Source organism: Giraffa tippelskirchi, chromosome 6 (assembly GCF_054371585.1).
Source record: "Giraffa tippelskirchi isolate mGirTip1 chromosome 6, T2T-mGirTip1v1.2.pri, whole genome shotgun sequence".
Classification (NCBI taxonomy): domain Eukaryota; kingdom Metazoa; phylum Chordata; class Mammalia; order Artiodactyla; family Giraffidae; genus Giraffa; species Giraffa tippelskirchi.
In genome coordinates this window covers 158,320,247-158,339,009 of record NC_137280.1, presented here as the reverse complement: position 1 = coordinate 158,339,009, position 18,763 = coordinate 158,320,247, and the positions used below count along the sequence as shown (strand labels likewise).

The following is an 18,763-nucleotide window of genomic DNA, read 5'->3' as shown; positions in this document are numbered from 1 at the left end:
AGCACCCACGGAAGTGGCAATAGAGGACGTCCTGCGTCGCCTCACCTCTGCGTGCCGTGGGGTCGCCGGCGTTCAGCAGAGGGGAGGGACTTCCTGTCCCGCCGAGCAGAACTTCCGGCCAAGCCGGAAGATCCTCTGTCTCGAGGTGTCGAGTGGCTCCCGGCTGCAGGGTTGGGAGGGGAGGTCCGGGGCGACCCCGGTGTACTCCTGGGCGTCGGGTCCACGACCTTTCCTTGGCGCCATGGTGAGTCCTCCTGTGAGGGCTAGAATGAGAGCAGTGGGGGGACGACGGGGCCAGGAGGTCAGTCCTGTGCAGGGAAGCCGGCCGGGTGGCCAGCTGAGGATGGAGCGGGCGGGAGCAATGAGATGAGCTGTAGGGCAGGACCTTACGCCTGCCCCGGGGCGCTGGGGCCCCCGAAGAAGCGACGTCTGTCCAGCCCAGCCGGTGGATCTGTCCAGGAGTTCGAAATAGGTAGTCAGAATATTCATGGCCCGTTCACTGTGGACGGCCGTGGGGCCAGGTGGTCCCAGAGTTGACCTTGCCCGGTTGATCACCTCCTCCCTTCTCTCAGCTGTAGGGCAGTGGCCCTACAAAACTTCAGACCTCAGAAATGCTCCTGGCCTTTCTGGGTGGACCCAATACCTCCCCTTCTTATAAAGGATCAACACGTGTCACTTAAAGAAACGGCCAAGTCAGTTTATCTTTCAGACTTAGCCCTTGTGAAATTGGAAAAGGTCTCAAAGATAAAAAAAGTCTGGACTGAATAAGAAGGGTCTTGATTCAAAAGGAATGTTGCAAGGACGTGGGCGAGGGAACTGTTGGAGTAGGGAGAGTACCCTGACCATAAGCTCTGTAAGAGCCTCAGATATTAGGCAAAAGGGGTTTTCTTTTATGAGGAGGAGGAAACAAGGCTGGAAAGAACTGAATGTCGGGAAGTGAGATGAAAGGGTAGTATGGTTGGACTGTAAATCAGAAAGTTTTACCCCCTAGACCAGACTTGTGAGGAAAAACTGTTGGAGGTGTATCCTGTTTCAGAGTGAGGGTGGACCAAAGTTCAGGAACCTGGGGGAAGAGATCTTAGAATTTGGGTAATATCTTGCTCCAGTTGCTCTATGGGGACAAGCAGTTCAGCTAGTCATTTTTGAAGCAAAGAATGGTAATTTGCAGGCACTGTGTCTGGCCTTGTTACAGGGCTTCCCAGGTGGCTCATTGGTAAAAGAATCTGCTTGCCAGTGCAGGGAATGCAGGTTGGATCCCTGGGTCAGGAAGATCCCCTGGAGGAGGAAATGGCAACCCACTCCAGTATTGCCTGGAAAAGCACACGGATAGAGGAGCCCTGTGGGCTCTAGTCCATGGAACCGCAAAGAATCGAATGCCACGGAGCACACAGGCAGCCAATTCCTGCGTCTTGCTTCCCTAAGTCTTATGGAGACTGTTGGTTCTTTGCAGTAAGCAGTTTCCAGAAAGGTGGAGGTGGAAGGATTTCTTAACCTTTGCTGTTTTCCAGTATCACAGGGGTCTGGTTCAAAATTGTCAAATTGCTTCAAATCCTTGTCTGGAGGACATTCTGCCTTGGAATTTGGAGTTTGCCATATTTTTTCAGGATCAAATGTTGACGTTGTTCAGTTGTGTATGATGATTCACTTTTGAATGACTTACAGAAATGTAACAACAGAGGAACTCCAAAATAATGTGGTTCCTAATCCTCTCTATCAGCTAACCTCTTGACTCTTTTGAGGCAGTAGTGGGTGTGAAGGTTTCTTTAAACCTCAGTGAATAGTACAGTTTGTAATTATTAAGAGTTTTTTTCTTTTTTCTTCCTTTTGTACAATGAAATTAGACAAAGATAAGGAACAGAAGGACTAGAACAAACCAAAGATAATGACTAGCCTAACCACCTTCCTCTCTTCCCCCAACCCCCAATTTTACAGGGGGAAAAATCTGAGGTTTAGAAAGAGGCAGTGATTTATCTAAAGTAGCAATAGTTTGGCACTTTTTCATTTTTTAACATATCAAGTAGGTAATACTTAGAATCTTTGTCAATATGTTTGGTCAAGTATTTTACTACTGTCTTAAACAAAACACAGAATGGAAAGCAGAGCCTTTTTTATTTTACATCTTGATTTTTTGTTTTAATCAATATAAACTCATGATCCAGATGAAAAATACTGAGTGTTGACTTGTAATTTTTTTTATGTTGTGAAAATGAATTGTTTTTGTTGTTCAGTTGCATTGTTATGTCCAACTCTTTGTGACCCCATGGACTGCAGCACACCAGGCCTCTCTGTCCCTCACCATCTCTCAAAGTTTGCCCAAGTTCATGTTGATTGCATCGGTGATGCCATCCAGCCGTCTCATCCTCTAATGCCCTCTTCTCCTGCCCTCAATGTTTCTCAGCATCAGGGCCTTTTCCAGTAAGTCAGCTGTTCACATCAAATGACCAAAATACTGGAGTTTCAACTTCAGCAGCAGTCCTTCCAACAAGTATTGAGGGTTGATCTCTCTTAAGATTGACTGGTTTGATCTCCTTGCTGTCCAAGGGACTCTCAGGAGTCTTTTCCAACACCATAGTTGGAAGGCATCAGTTCTTCAGTGCTCCACTTTCTTTACAGTCCAGCTCTCACAACTGTACATGACCGTTAGGAAGACCATAGCCTTGACTATATGGACCTTTGTTGGCAGAGTAATGCCTCTGCTTTTCAACACACTGTCTAGGCATATAGGCCTGTTATAGCTTTCTTGCCAAGAAGCAAACGTCTTCTGATTGCATGGCTGCAGTTAGCATCCTCAGTGATTTTAGAGCCCAAGAAGAGTAAATCTGTCATTAGTAGTAGTGTGTAGTGTAGTAGTAAGTAGTGTTAGTCGCTCAGCCATGTCCAACTCTTTTCGACCCCATGGACTAGCCTGCCAGGGTCCTCTGTCCAAGGGATTCTCCAGGCAAGAATACTGGAGTGGGTTGCCATTCCCTTCTCCAGAGGATCTTCCCAACCCAGGGATCAAACCCAGGTCTACTGCATTCTGGGCAGATTCTTTACCATCTGAGCTACGGAGAAGTCCTGTGATCTGTCATTGTTTCCACCTTTTCCCCTTATATTTGCCATGAAGTAATGGGGCCAGATGCCATGAACTTAGATTTTTTAATATTTAGTTTTGAGCTGGCTCTTTCACTCTCCTTCACCCTCATCAAGAGGCTCTTTAGTTACTGTTCGCTTTCTGCCATTAAGGTGGTATCATTCAGATATCTGAGGTTGTTGATGTTTCTCCCGCCTATCTTAATTCTGGCTTGGAACTCATTTCTCACGATGTGCTCAGCGTATAGATTAAACAAGCAGGGTGAGAGCAGACAGTCCCGTCGTACTCCTTTTTCAATCTTGAACCAGTCAGTTCTATACAGTGTTCTGACTGTTGCTTCTTGACCTGCATACAGGTTTCTCAGGAGACAGGTAAGATGCTCTGATATTCCAATCTCTTTAAGAGCTTTCCACGGTTTTTTATGATCCACACAGTCAAAGGCTTTGGCGTGGTCGGTAAAACAGAGGTAGATGTTTTTATGAAATTCCGTAGCTTTCTCTGTGATCCAGTGAATGCTGGAATTTGAACTCTGGTTTCTCTTCCTTTTCTAAACCCAGCTTGGGTATCTGGAAGTTCTTGGTTTGCATAATGATGAAGAGTCCATAGAAAATTTACTAAAGAAATGAAGCTATGTTTTTATTATGCTTTTTGAATATGACAGACCAACTTTAATCAAATAGACTTTTACACCATTTAGGTTGATTTGTGGGTGAAAAGTAGACCAAACTCCTAGAATTGTAGGAATCTCATGGCTTATTTGTGTAGCATCCTGTAGTAACTTTACTGTTGGGATTGTGCTCAGTATGTTGGTTGTTAAAAAAAAAAGAGTGAATCTCTGCCTTAATTGGAGTTAGTGAGAGTTTTCTTTTTGGGAAATGGGGAAGGCTGTTGGGAAGAGGTATACATGACTAACACAGGGGAAAGAAATTCTGATGGGGGGATGGAGACACATAATAGGTGGCTTCAACTGAGTTTTGAAAAGTTAAAATAGGACACTTAGTTCAGTTCAGTCGCTCAGCCGTGTCCGACTCTTTGCAACCCCATGAACCGCAGCATGCCAGGTCTCCCTGTCCATTACCAACTCCTGGAGTTTACCCAAACTCATGTCCATTGAGTTGGTGATGCCATCCAACCATCTCATCCTCTGTTGTCCCCTTCTCCTCTTGCCCTGAATCTTTCCCAGCATCAGGGTCTTTTCAAATGAGTCAGCTCTTCGCATCAGGTGGCCAAAGTATTGGAGTTTCGGCTTCAACATCAGTCCTTCCAATGAACACCCAGGACTGATCTCCTTTAGGATGGACTGGTTGGATCTCCTTGCAGTCCAAGGGACTCTCAAGAGTCTTCTCCAACACCACAGTTCAGAAGCATCAGTTCTTCTGTGATCAGCTTCGTTTATAGTCCTGCTCTCACATCATACATGACTACTGGAAAAACCATAGCCTTGACTAGACGGACCTTTGTTGGCAAAGTAATGTCTCTGCTTTTTAATATGCTGTCTAGGTTGGTCATAACTTACCTTCCAAGGAGTAAGGACACTAATTCTTAATAATTAGGGCATGAATTCTCAATTTAAGTTCACATAGGATTCACCTGTGATGCTTGATAAAGATGCTTATCTGGGCTGCCTTATTGAGGGAGTGGAGTCTCATAATTTAATTTTTAATGAGTTTTACAATTAAGTCTGAAGCTTGTGGTCCTGAAAGCACTTTGAAGGAACTCTAATGCAGCCATTAGAAACTTTGATGGGGATATTGACGGTTTTGTGCTGAGTGATAATCATACGTGTGGTTTGTTGATGGGTTGGATTACTTTAATGGATTTTGGGTTGTTGAACTAGCCTCAAATACCTGTAATAAATTCCACTTTGTTGCAGTGTATAATTCTTCCCATACATTGTTGAATTTGATTTGTTGGTATTTTGTTTAGGATTTTTGCATCTAAGTTCATGAGAGATATTGGTCTGTAGTTTTTTGTTTGTTTTTCTGTGTAATGCCTTTGCTTGGTTTTGATATTGGGATAATGCTCATAGAATGAGTTAGGAATTGTTCTCTCTGCTTCTATCCTCTGATGAAAGAGATTGTAGAGACGTGGTATAATTTCCTTAAATGTCTGATAGAAGCACCAGTGCACCCTAATGGGCCTGATGCTTTTTGTTTAGGAAGGTTATTATTGATTCAATTTCTTGGTTGATATAGGCCTGTTCACATTGTCTATTTCTTGTAGAAGTTTGGGCAAATTGTATCTTTCAGAAATTGGTTCACCTCATCTAGGTTATAAAATTTGTGAGCATAAGCTTGTTCATAGTGCCTCTTTATTATCCTTTTTAATGTCCATGGATCCATAGTGATATTGTCCTGTCATTTCTGATATTAGTTATTTGTGTCCTCTCTTTTTTCCTTACTTGACAGGGCTAGAAACTTAACTGATTTTATAGATCTTTTCAAAGAACCAACTTTTGGTTTCATTGATTTTTCTCTGTTGATTTCTTCTTTTCAATTCCATTGAAAAGGATTCATACTGTCTCTTCTCTTTGCTCACTTTGGATTCAGTTTTTGCCCTTTTTCTTGCTTCATAAGGTGATGCATCTCTTCAAATGCATGTATTCAGTGCTGTACATTTTCCTTTAAGCACAGCTTTTGCTGCATCCCATAAAATTTGATAAGTTGTGTTTTCATTTTCATTTAGTTCATATATTTTCTCTTGATTTCTTCTTTGAATCCGTGTGTTACCTAGAAATGTGTTGTTTGGGCTCTATGTGTTTTGAGATTTTCCAGTTATTTTCTCTTATTGGTTTCTCGTTTAATACCATTTTGCTCTGAGGGCAGACATTGTATGATTTCTATCCTTTTAAATTTGTTAAATATTTTATGGCTCAGAATGTGCAGTTTGAAGGATGGATTCTGGTCAGGTTTCATCAGTTTGCCACACAGTGGCAGAGATTTGGGTCTCTTCTCAATTCTCTGACTTTTCCTCCACTTCACTCCTTTCCAAAAGAGGCTTAGTTCAAATAATAGTAGATATTGTTCTCTTGGTTAGCATTTAGTTGGTTAAGGGTTGATTCTTGAGACTGATTTATGCTTTGGTGTCTGTCCACTTTTTAGATAATTAATTTGTTTGCTCTGGGATAAAAAAGCAAATATAGTTTATTTTAGAAAATCAGAACATATTCTAAAGTGTTAATTTTTTAAGAGAGAATTTATTATTTTCCTGTTATGATTTTTGAACACCAACTTGCCCTGTTGTTGTTCAGTCGCTCAGTCGTGTCTGACTCGTTGCACCCCATGGACTGCAGCACACCAGGCTTCCCTGTCCTTCGTCATCTCCTGGAGCTTGCTCAAACTCATATCCTTCAAGTCAGTGATGCCATCCAACCATCTCATCCTCTGTCATCCCCTTCTTCTCCTGCTTTCAATCTTTCCCAGCATCAGGGTCTCTTCTAATGAGTTGGCTCTTTGCTTCAGGTGGCCAAAGTATTGGCGTTTCAGTTTCAGCATCAGTCCTTCCAATGAACATTCAGGACTGATTTCCTTTAGGATTGACTGGTTTTATCTTCTTGCAGTCCAAGGAACTCTCAAAAGTCTTCTCCAGCGCTACAGTTCAAAAGCATCAATTCTTCAGTGCTCAGCCTTCTTTGTGGTCCAACTCTCACATCCATGCATGACTACTGGAAAAACTATAGCTAGAGGAACTTTGAAGACATAAACCTCATTTGTAAATTGTGCTCCTACTCTTTGTATATTACCTACTCTTGAGTTATAGGAAAAGAAAATCTCTAAAGTCCTGGTAAAATGAACGTTCTCTTGGTTTTAACTGAAATGATTGTGCCTTTTGTTTCACCAAACACTTAAAATTCATGCTCTTATTTCAGAAGCATTTGTTTAATCATTCATTGTCTGTCAAGCAGTAGCTGTATGTCCATACTGTTCTTGGCAACAGAGACATAACTTTATAAAACAGAGACTTTCTTGTCTTTGCGGATCTTAGGTTTTATTGAGAGTCTGATGATAATCAGTTGAGATACAATGTTTGTTAGTCATGGTAAATACAATAAGGAAAGATAGAACAGAGTTAAAGAAATGATTGGGGTGGTGATTTTAGATAGGGCTTTCAGGGAAAGCCACAATGAGAAGGTGACGTTGCGACACATTGAGTTACATATACCTGCTGTCTTTGAGAATCTGTTTATGATTGCACCCCAAAAAAGTGTTGTAGTGTCAGGTACAAAGCTCATAGATTCTTTACCTATAGCATGAATCTTTCAGTAAAGTCATGTATGATTACCTTTCCATATAGTGAACAGAAAAACAATAGAAATGTTTTTTAAAATCTTACATTAGTAGGTGATGTTACATTTTATGTAATAGATTGCATTTTTTAATGCCACATATGTTTAGTCTTTTAAGTTATTGCAGATCTTGAGAGAATACAACTTATTTACTCTTAAGTAATCTGACCTTACAGAGTATCTTTTACTTACATTAAACAGACTTAGTAATTCTGTTGTTAAAGTAGATTAAATACATTTTGTGTTGTGACCGTAAACAAAAGATTTAGAAAAACCTGAAATAATTTCAGCTTTTGATACTTCAGTATTGAAGTTCAGAATCTTGATAGCTGATTATAGTGTTTTATTTATTTTTTAAAAGTTGTGTTACAAACCAACTGCTCAAACATTCATATCTTTAAAAATGACTTTGGGAAGAGTACAATAAGTATATGACATTGAAAGTCTGCTTGAACCAGAACTAAATCACCTCTATAGTTTGTTTCAAGGTCTGTGACTCTCAATATGTGGATTTGTGAATATTATTGATGTGCTTTTAGTTGAATGTACATTGAGGGGACCAAGGAGGGAATATTCAATTTGTATGGAGTTTAAGAAGGATTTAACGAAGGATTAATTGGTCTAGGTCTTTAAGTGTAAGTAGAAGTATGTTGGGTGGATAAGAAACTGAATTTTAAGAACTTTTCCTCAATAGCAATGGTAGCTACGTTTATTTAGAGTTATAAGGCAATGGCACCCCACTCCAGTACTCTTGCCTGGAAAATCCCATGGATGGAGGAGCCTGGTAGGCTACAGTCCATGGGGTCGCTAAGAGTCGGACACGACTGAGCGACTTCACTTTCACTTTTCCCTTTCATGCACTGGAGAAGGAAATGGCAACCCACTCCAGTATTCTTGCCTGGAGAATCCTAGGGATGGCAGAGCCTGGTGAGCTGCTGTCCATGGGGTCGCACAGAGTCGGACACGACTGGAGTGACTTAGCAATATTTATCTGCTCTACTTAACTAAGCACTTATGAAGTAATCACTCTTGGGCTTTTTTCCCCCCTAACCTACTACTATTTTTTTTAATCTCCATATTTTACCTACTTTTTTTTTTTAAACTCTCTTTAACAGATACAGAAATGGAGCCACAGTGAGATTAGAGTAACTCACCCAAAATCATATATCCAGTGGTGGTGAAATTTGACTTCTAAATCAGGCTATTTGACCACTGTACTGTTGTGCCAGTCTTAACTGTTTATCTTTGATAAATTTTAACTTAATGAAAGGATTGAATTTCAAAAACAGTCTCCTATAGAAGTAATACTATAATTAGTGATTATATTTCTAGAAAATCCTTCTAACCTAGTTACTACCTAGTATCACATCTCATGGTATTAGAGAAATTAATTATTACTGTCATGAAAACTCTGATGATTGGCATTTCTAACTCAGATGCTAAATACATCTGACTCTGCTGTAGTAAGTCACAGTAAGGATTCCATCATATTCCTTTTACCTTAACTGGCACTTCTTCACACCAGAGCATGAATTTCCCTTAGGCCTAGGGATGAACTTCCAGTAACACTGATAAATGAGGAGCAGTTAGAGAACTGGAGGTAAGGACCTTTGGTGAATTGGAATTTCTTCAGTGTAAGCCTGCAGTGTGTTAAGTTTCTTCCAGGTGTGTCTCATGTGTCACAGCCCACTTTTCCTGCGGGCTCTCAGGACTGGCTTGCTCCTCTTCTTTTCACTTGGATTACCTACTGCTTGCACCTAGAACTGTGTTTCCCCCCTGGAGTTGCAGAGAAGAATGTAGTCTTGCAGAAGTCTCTTGCCTTCCTTCCCAGACGTTCAGCACACTCTAGTAAACGTTTTTATTGCTAGTAGAATTTGCAGAAGTCACCTCCCCATATAACTTCGGACTGACCATAAACTAGTTATCTAGCTAGCTAGCTATTTGTTACAGAGATTCTTTAGGGGAAAAAATGGAAGTCCTTGATGATAGTGATCAATCTTTGCAATAAGTTCTCGGGAGTAGAGAGGTTTGGATTGTGAAGGGATGACATGGAAATACTTAGGGGCCTTGGGAGACTTTTCTCCAACAATAGAAATTACCTATGAAGAAGAACGTTCAATAAGCTCCATAGTATAAATATATGATTATAGACTGCCATCAGTTAATGTCACAGATAAGGCACTTCAAAGGCTATGGCTGTTTTTCCTTTTTAAATAACCTTAATACTTTTATCTTTTTGATAAGTGATACAACCCTTTGAAATAGCAATCTTGAATTGCTTATTTTTGTATGTAGTTTTTAATGTCTGCCCTTTACCCAGTGGTTCACTGATTTTTGTTATCTTTCGCCGGTTGATTGCCACTGTTTGCCTTCATGCAGTGATTTGCTTAGAAAAAGCAGTGCCATAGTTTCCTGCTTTCTTTTCCTGAGAGGAAAAGTCATAGTGGAGGATTCTGCTCGAAAAAACTCCATTGAGTATTTATTAAGGATTTTTCTCATTTCTGAAGATTTTGGCTATTTTTATGGTGAGTATGAATGACTGACTAGAAAATAGTTCCAGTTCTTTATGGTTTATGGGCATATATATTTAACTATAAGTGTTCCATGATTACAATCATTTGTTTCTGGTTATAGGCTTGTTTAAAAGAGAAGCTCTGCCTTTTTTTCCTCAAAAGTTTTGCTTTTATGAATGGCTAATTCATTTAAGTTTATGCCTACTGCCTTCCTGCTCTGTTCCCTATTTTCTTAATTAACATTAAGACAGTAAAGCCTCACTGTACCATTTATTCCTTGACAGTTTCATTGTTTTTGGATAGGTCAGTTGTTTCATATCGAATATACTAATCTTTTCCTAATCCAATTTTTAAGACAGAAAGGAAGTTGAAGGGAATCTAGAATAACTGCAATTAAAATTAAATGTCAAAGAAATAAATTTTCCAGTCAGGAGGGACAGAAAAGAAAACTTTGGTTAAAATTTGTTGTGGTATATGTAGTAAGTTTAACTGCAGTATTAGTTCTTTAAAACTATTTTTTAATTTGATTTCAATTAACACTTATTTTTTATTTTGATAATTTCTCAATCATTCCCATCAGAAGTTGTTAAGATCATCATAGTTCCTAAAAATTTTTTCAGGTCATAAAGAAAATGAAATATTTAATAAAAGAGAATTGACCACATAGCTGAGATAAACTGAAAAAAAAAAAAGAGAGAGAGACTAGACCTTGTGACATTCACAAGTCTCCTAAGAGAAATACTGCAAACTGCTAGTTGAGATAAGAATGTTGGGCAGTGGGCTAGGTGTACTTCTTTACCTTAACTTGGTTGGAGCTCTGATTTCCTTTCAGCTCCCCTACAAATAGTAGCTCATTTATTTCTTAATGAAGAAAGAATAATTATTCTTTCCCATTGGGAACGACTGCCTATCACAGGATTTGATGGTGACTTAGTAATAGTAAATATGTAAATGCAAACAATCTATTGTTTATTTAATTAAAATAATTGCAGTCATCATCAGTAAGCTCTTTCAGGATTTCAGAGATCATTTGCCAACTCTTGTCTTTTTGTAGATAATGAATGAGTCCCAGAGAAAGCTTGTCTAGTTGGTGTGCTATCACCAGTTAGTGACAGAACTATCTTGATTGTGATGTTTAATTATTCAACATACTAAAATATTCACAATGAAAGCATTTTTTAACAGTTAACATTAAGGATGCACATTAAGTTTTCTTGACTTTTTTTTTTTGCTTAAAATTTAGAGATAAGCTGAAATTTTTAAATTTGTTTAATAAAGCCTTATGATTATACAGTGGAAGCGAGAAATAGATTTAAGGGACTAGATCTGATAGACAGAGTACCTGATGAACTATGGACAGAGGTTTGTGACATTGTACATGAGACAGGGATCAAGACTATCCCCAAGAAAAAGAAATGCAAAAAAGCAAAATGGCTGGCTGAGGAGGCCTTACAAATAGCTGTGAAAAGAAGAGAGGGGAAAAGCAAAGGAGAAAAGGAAAGATATACCCATTTGAATGCAGAGTTCCAAAGAATATCAAGGAGAGATAAGAAAGCCTTCCTCAGTGATCAGTGCAAAGAAGTAGAGGAAAACAACAGAATGGGAAAAACTAGAGATCTCTTCAAGAAAATTAGAGATACCAAGGGAACATTTCATGCAAGGTGGGCTCAATCAAGGAGAGAAATGGTAGGGACCTAGCAGAAGCAGAAGATATTAAGAAGAGGAGGCAAGAATCCACAGAAGAACTATACACAAAAGATCTTCATGACCCAGATAATCATGATGGTGTGATCACTCAGCTAGAGCCAGACATCCTGGAATGTGAAGTCAAGTGGGCCTTAGGAAACATCACTATGAACAAAGCTAGTGGAGTTGAGCTGTTTCAAATCCTAAAAGATGATGCTGTGAAAGTGCTGCACTCAATATATTGTCAGCAAATTTGGAAAACTCAGCAGTGGCCACAGGACTGGAAAAGGTCAGTTTTTATTCCAATCCCAAAGAAAGGCAATGCCAAAGAATGCTCAAACTACCTCACAATTGCACTCATCTCACATGCTAGTAAAGTAATGCTCAAAATTCTGCAAGCCAGGTTTCAGCAATATGTGAACCGTGAACTTCCAGATGTTCAAGCTGGGTTTAGAAAAGGCAGAGGAACCAGAGATCAAATTGCCAACATCCACTAGATCATCAGAAAGGCAAGAGAGTTCCAGAAAAACATCTATTTCTGCTTTATTGACTATGCCAAAGCCTTTGACTGTGTGGATCACAATAAACTGGAAAATTCTGAAAGAGATGGAAATACCAGACCACCTGACCTGCCTCTTGAGAAACCTGTATGCAGGTCAGGAAGCAACAGTTAGAACTGGACATGGAACAACAGACTGGTTCCAAATAGGAAAAGGAGTACGTCAAGGCTGTATATTGTCATCCTGCTTATTTAACTTCTATGCAGAGTACATCATGAGAAACACTGGGCTGGATGAAGCACAAACTGGAATCAAGATTGCTGGGAGAAATATCAGTAACCTCACATATGCAGATGACACCACCCTTATGGCAGAAAGTGAAGAGGAACTAAAAAGCCTCTTGATGAAAGTGGCAGAGGAGAGTGAAAAAGTTGGCTTAAAGCTCAACGTTCAGAAAACTAAGATCATGGCATCCAGTCCCATTACTTCATGGCAAATAGATGTGGAAACAGTGGCTGACTTTATTTTTTGGGGCTCCAAAATCACTGCAGATGGTGATTGCAGCCATGAAATTAAAAGATGCTTACTCCTTGGAAGGAAAGTTATGACCAACCTAGACAGCATATTAAAAAGCAGAGACATCACTTTGCCAACAAAGGTCCATCTAGTCAAGGCTATGGTTTTTCTAGTGGTCATGTACGGATGTGAGAGTTGGACTATAAAGCTGAGCACCGAAGAGTTGATGCTTTTGAACTGTGGTGTTGGAGAAGATTCTTGAGATTTCCTTGGACAGCAAGGAGATCCAACCAGTCCATCCTAAAGGAGATCAGTCCTGGGTGTTCATTGGAAGGACTGATGTTGAAGCTGAAACTCCAATATTTTGGCCACCCGACGCGAATAGCTGACTCATTGGAAAAGACCCTGATGCTGGGAAAGATTGAAGGCAGGAGGAGACGGGGACGACAGAGGATGAGATGGCTGGATGGCATCACCAACTCAATGGACATGAGTTTGGGTAAACTCTGCTAGTTGGTGATGGACTGGGAGGCCTGGCGTGCTGCAGTTCATGGGGTCGCAAAGAGTCAGACAGCACTGAGCGACTGAACTGAACTGAATAAAGCTTTATTAGTGTATTTACAAAAGTTTGAAAGAAAGTATTTGCAAAACATATTGCATTAAATTGAGAGGATTATCTTGTAAAAATTGCTACAACTCTTACTCCAAGGTATGCAGAAAACACGTTATCTTTCAATCTTAAATAATTTTCTTCTTCATTGAAAATAAAGTTCAATATTTGGCATGTATAGGAACATGAATATAGTTTAAGAACTGTGGGCAAATTATGCTTTATCCTTTATTTCATCTAAAAAGTAAATATTCTTTCTTTCCTGGGATTGGAGTTTGGGGCTGAAGAAATGAAAATGAGATGAATGTGGTTCTAGAAGGGGAGAAACCCTTAAATTATAGCTGAGCATGATAAAGGCTGTTTTGGAATTACGCGTATTTTTTTTGTAGCAAAGAAGGTTTTAAGGAGGGGATGAATGTTGAGGAATGAGAAAGAATTGGTTTGAATAAGCAAGATGATTTGTAAATGTCAAATGTAAATTTATTAGTTTTGACTAATAGCTTTTTTGAATATAGATCTATAGGGATATTGTTTATATTGTCAGAAAGTATTCTTACGGTTATGGAAGAGTAGCAGAATTTGGGGATGTCTTCTTCCATTGAACCTTTTGTTTGTTACTTATCAGAATTATAATAAAACATTTATGCCTGCTTTGGCTAGAGATAAAGTTGCTAACATCTTTAAAAATACTTCATTTTTCATCAGCATTTTAATGACTGTATCGTATTGCTTTATATGAAATATTACATAATTTATTCAACCTACTGTAACTGAAAAATGATCTTTTAAAATAAACAACTATTAATTTCAACTCTAATATGTTAAGATGTTTTATAAATATGTTTATAATTAGAGTGTCCTCTGTTCTTGTGAAAAAGTATTTTTATCCTTGCCCTCTGTTGTTGATCTTCCACTTTGCCTTATCAGTTTGTATCTTGGGAAAATATCTGAAGTTTTTTTCTAAGTTTAATCAGATTCTGAAAAATTGCTCTATATTATCACCTTTCGCAGAAAGTCTGGATCTGCTGTTTTTGAGTATAGTTACGTGAAATTCATGCATTCTACTATGTTGTGGTTCTCACTAAGATATTTAGGGTGATTTTTAGGGTGATTTACCTAGGCATTTTATTGGTTTGTGGGTTTTGACCTTAGTTTTAAAGTACATTAGACTTCTTATTCTAAATAGGGAGACAAAAATTTCTGCTTCTACTTTTTTACTTTAAATAAATTAAAAAAAAATTTTGTGGTGCAAAACATTGATGTTTTGCAAACTGAACTTACTCTGTAAGCGTTTAAACTTGAAAACCCATGTTGTTTGAGTTTAAATCACAGTTGTTGATGATTGTATTTTTCAACTCCCTTTCTGTCATTTTACCTTTACCTATATATTATGTATATATAATTCTGTTTGTAGTTACAGTTTGAACTATATGAAATTGCTGTTTTGTAGGTCAAAACAGTTAAGTATCTGATTTCATATGATTCAATCAATAAATCTGTATTAAATATCAATAGGTAACTTTATTCAGATTCTTTAGCTACTTTTTAAATTCTCTGAACCTTCCCACAGTCACATTGCCAAGATTCTGACCTTGGTGTGGTCATTTTTCAAGATCTCTCAAACTTTGTCCACTTTGGTGATTTTCTTTGGCTCTTTTGACCAGTCACTTAATTATCCTGCAGATTTAACTTGTAACTCCAGATCTTTTATTTCTCTTATATTGTACGTAAAGTTTTGTCTTTTAGATAAAGTTGCTTGGCAGTTAATTCATTCAATTCTTCTGTTACATTTCTGTCAAAATTCTCATGACTCTTGAATTTCTCACAAAATTCCCTGTCCTCTTTTGTTTTATAGATCAGCTCCCCATCCCATCATGGTTTTTAGGGAATGATCTGAGGACTTTGAAATGGTATATAATGAGTTTTCCAAAATGACTGTATCCAGTGGAAAGCAGGGAATCAAAAATCTTGACCTGGTTTCCAGTCCCCCTCCCCAAGTTATGTAAACTCTGAAGACCTTGGTTTTTAAATTTAATACATCTCTTTACCTTTTTGTATGCTTCTATTAGGTAGAACAAGGTCTCATGGAGTTTTACTTTCAGCTTAGGCCTTTGGTCTCATCTATTTCTGATTCTTAAGCAATACTCACAGTTAACTCTTGATTAGACTGTTTAGCAGCCCCCTTATATTGGTTCCTTCCCTTTTGCCTTATGCATGTATATTTCCCCCACTACAAATACATATATGTGTATATATTTTTATATATAAAAATTACCATTCTAGTAATTGTCAGATTCTCCTCTTATTGTTTAATTTCTCCAAAGAATAATTATGCCCATTATTTGCATTTTATCTTTATATAATCACTTAAGTGTAATTTTTACCTACTTGCAGAGATAACTATTAATTTCATGCCTATTTCCTCTTTTTTTCCCTCTAAAAATGTTAATTTTGCTCTTGTTTTTGAAGTTGTTTTAGTTTAGGCTTTAATGATGTTTGTTGGACTATTTCAGTTGATTTATAATTTAGCTCTTTGCCTCCAGTTACTTTTACTCACCTCTTCTTTACTTTTCCATGGTAGTGGCAGAGTTATTCTTCCAAAATACATTTGATTTAGTTGCTTCCAAGCTTAGGATCCTGGACTTCTAAGTACCTACAGAAGAATCCATTGTGTGCAGCCCATACCAAAATCTAGCCATGTGTAACTCAGCTCATGCCGTTTACATTCCTGGTACAAATTTGTTGTTGTTGTTTAGTCACTCTGTCATGTCCAAATCTTTGAGACCCCATGGACTGCAGCACGCCAGGCTTCCCTGTCCTTCATCATCTCCCAGAGCTTGCTCAAACTCATGTCCATCGGGTCGGTGATGCCATCCAAACATCTCGTCCTTTGTTGTCTCCTTCTCCTCCTGCCTTCAGTCTTTCTCAGCATCAGGGTCTTTTCCAATGAGCTGGCTCTTCACATCAGGTGGCCAAAGTATTGGAACTTCAGTGTCAACGTCAGTCCTTCCAATGAATATTCAGGATTGATTTCCTATAGGATTGACTGGTTTGATCTCCTTGCGGTCCAAGGGACTCTCAAGAGTCTTCTCCAACACCACAGTTCAAAAGCATCAGTTCTTCAGTGCTCAGCCTTCTTTATGATCCAACTCTCACATCCATACACGACTACTGGAAAAACCATAGCTTTGACTAGAGGGACCTTTGTCAGCAAGTGATGTCTCTGCTTTTTAATACACTGTCTAGGTTTGTCATTGCTTTTCTTCCAAGAGCAAGCGTCTTTTAATTGCATGGCTGCAATCACCATCTGCAGTGATTTCGGAGCCCCAAAAATAAAGTCTGTCACTATTTCCATTGTTTCCCTACCTGTTTACCATGGAGTGATGGGACCAGATGCCATGATCTTCATTTTTTGAATGTTGAGTTTTAAGCCAACTTTTTCACTCTTCTCTTTCACTTTCATCAAGAGGCTCTTTAGTTCCTCTTCTCCTTCTGCCATAAGGGTGGTATCACCTGCATATTTGAGGTTATTGATCTTTCTCCTGGCAGTCTTGATTCCAGCTTGTGCTTCATCCAGCCTGGCATTTTGCATCATGTAGTCTGCATATAAGTTAAATAAGCAGGGTGACAGTATACAACCTTGACATACTCCTTTCCCAATTTGGAACCTGTCTGTCGTTCCATATCCGGTTTTAACTATTGCTTCTTGACCTGCATACAGGTTTCTCAGGAGGCAGGTAAGGTAGTCTTGTATTCCATCTCTGGAAGAATTTTCCAGTTTGTTGTGATCCACACAATCATAGGCTTTAATGTAGTCAATGAAGCAGAAGTAAATGTTCTTCTGGGATTTTCTTGCTTTTTCTATGATCCAGCAGATGTTGGCAATTTGATTTCTGGTTTCTCTGCCTTTTCTAAATCCAGCTTGAACATCTGGAAGTTTTCAATTCCCGTACTGTTCAAGCCTAGCTTAGAGGATTTTGAGTATTACTTTGCCTGCATGTGAAATGAGTGCAATTGTGTGGTAGTTTGAACATTCTTTGGCATTTCCCTTCTTTGAGATTGGAATGAAAACTGACCTTTTCCAGTCCTGTGGCCACTGCTAATTTTTCCAAATTTGTTAGCATATTGAGTGCAACACTTTATCAGCATCGTGTTTTAGGATTTGAAATAGCTCAGCTGGAATTCCATCACTTCCATTAGCTTTGGTAGAAATAGATGTATCTGAACTTGTATTTCTTTCCTTTCTGACAGTGGGATACTACTCTAACCTTGTAATATTAGTTTACATGTCACCTCTGTGAACAGGTCTTTCCTACCTCTCCCATGTAGATTTATTCACCCCCTTTGTTGGAATGCACCTGTAATACTGGGCACTGACCTCTACCATATCACTTATCACATGTTGTTTGTAGGTGGCAGTGAAGGGTGGTTAACATTTTAAGAGTTTGATAAGATCAACATGTGATGGAAGAAGTTGTCCTCTCTCACCTTGAACTTAAATATGGATTGTTTGCAAGACTTAAGCTAGACTAGATTGTGGCCAAATCAATCATATTTACATGTCAAAAGATAGACAAAATTTTAGATAGGGTTTTATCTATAAAGAAGTAGGATTGGAAAGTAGTTTTGTCATTTGAAAGTCTAGAAAAACACGTTTTAAGAATCAGAATTGAACATATTTATCCAGAACTGTTTAGGGTTGAGAGTATTTTATGCTCTAGATGACTGTTCTGTGTATTTCTTCAGACTTTATCACTGCCTGAATGAAATATCCCTCAATGCTGCCTTTTGCTGTAAATCACTCCTTACCAAGCAGCCTGCTTATTATTTGACTTCCAGTGTATCATTAAGACAGTAATGGAATGGAGCAGGTAGTGAACTTGAACATCTGATCCACTTGGTAACTTATGTTTCACTGTATATTAGTTGTTAGAACTCTTACAAACCTGATTATTGCCAGTCTGTCTGATGTAGCTCGATTGTGCCAGAGAAACATGTTTTGTGTGTGTTCTGAATGGCTGAGGGCACAGCCTAAGTGGGAGGCCTGTGGGAAGCTTGTCAATCCACTTCCTTGAGTCTCCAGTCTGCAGCTTTCCTGTAGTGACTGGGATTTTACCAGTCACCAAAACTAAAATATTCTTAAATAACCTTTGAGACATTCCCGTTTTATTCTAAAGTTGTTTTCCTTCTTCATGTTCAGTCATATTCAAAGTTGATTGGCTTCCTACTGACAGAGTTTTTAGTTTTGTTTTTTCCTTCCTAGTTTCAACTGTTTCTACTTTATTAGTTGTAGGTTTTCTCTTTGATTGCTCAATATATTGTTATTCTAATTTTCCTTCTATGTTACTTGAATTATTTTATTCTCCTACCTTTGATTGTTTAAAAGCTTTCCAATGCGATTTTTGCAAATACCTCAGATCAGTGCATCCTCTTGATTTTAAAGATTTTTAACAATCTAAAATTCTGTCTTCATCTGATTTCTCACAGTTCTTTGTAACATACTGATGTCTGCTTTGGTTGAACTAAGTTCTTACCTGCCCCATCGTTACTCTGTTCACACTTGTCATCTAACCTGGAATT

The 18,763-nt window shown here is 38.6% G+C and overlaps 1 protein-coding gene across 9 annotated transcripts in view; it reads left to right on the top strand.

Annotated features, from left to right (window-relative positions):
• Positions 1–18,763, top strand: part of TMEM161B (transmembrane protein 161B) — an 83,238-nt gene that overhangs the window by 7,278 nt on the left and 57,197 nt on the right. For 4 of the 9 annotated variants that reach the window (XM_081505231.1, XM_081505229.1, XM_081505235.1 and 1 more), the window contains exon 1: positions 59–244. The exons of 4 other annotated variants lie outside the window; for them this stretch is intronic. In XM_081505231.1, the coding sequence (XP_081361357.1) occupies positions 242–244 (3 nt within the window). In that variant the 5' untranslated portion in view covers positions 59–241. Of the gene's footprint in view, positions 1–58; positions 245–2,287; positions 2,416–18,763 lie in introns of those variants that run through there. One more of the 9 variants, XM_081505233.1, reaches the window with a different exon arrangement.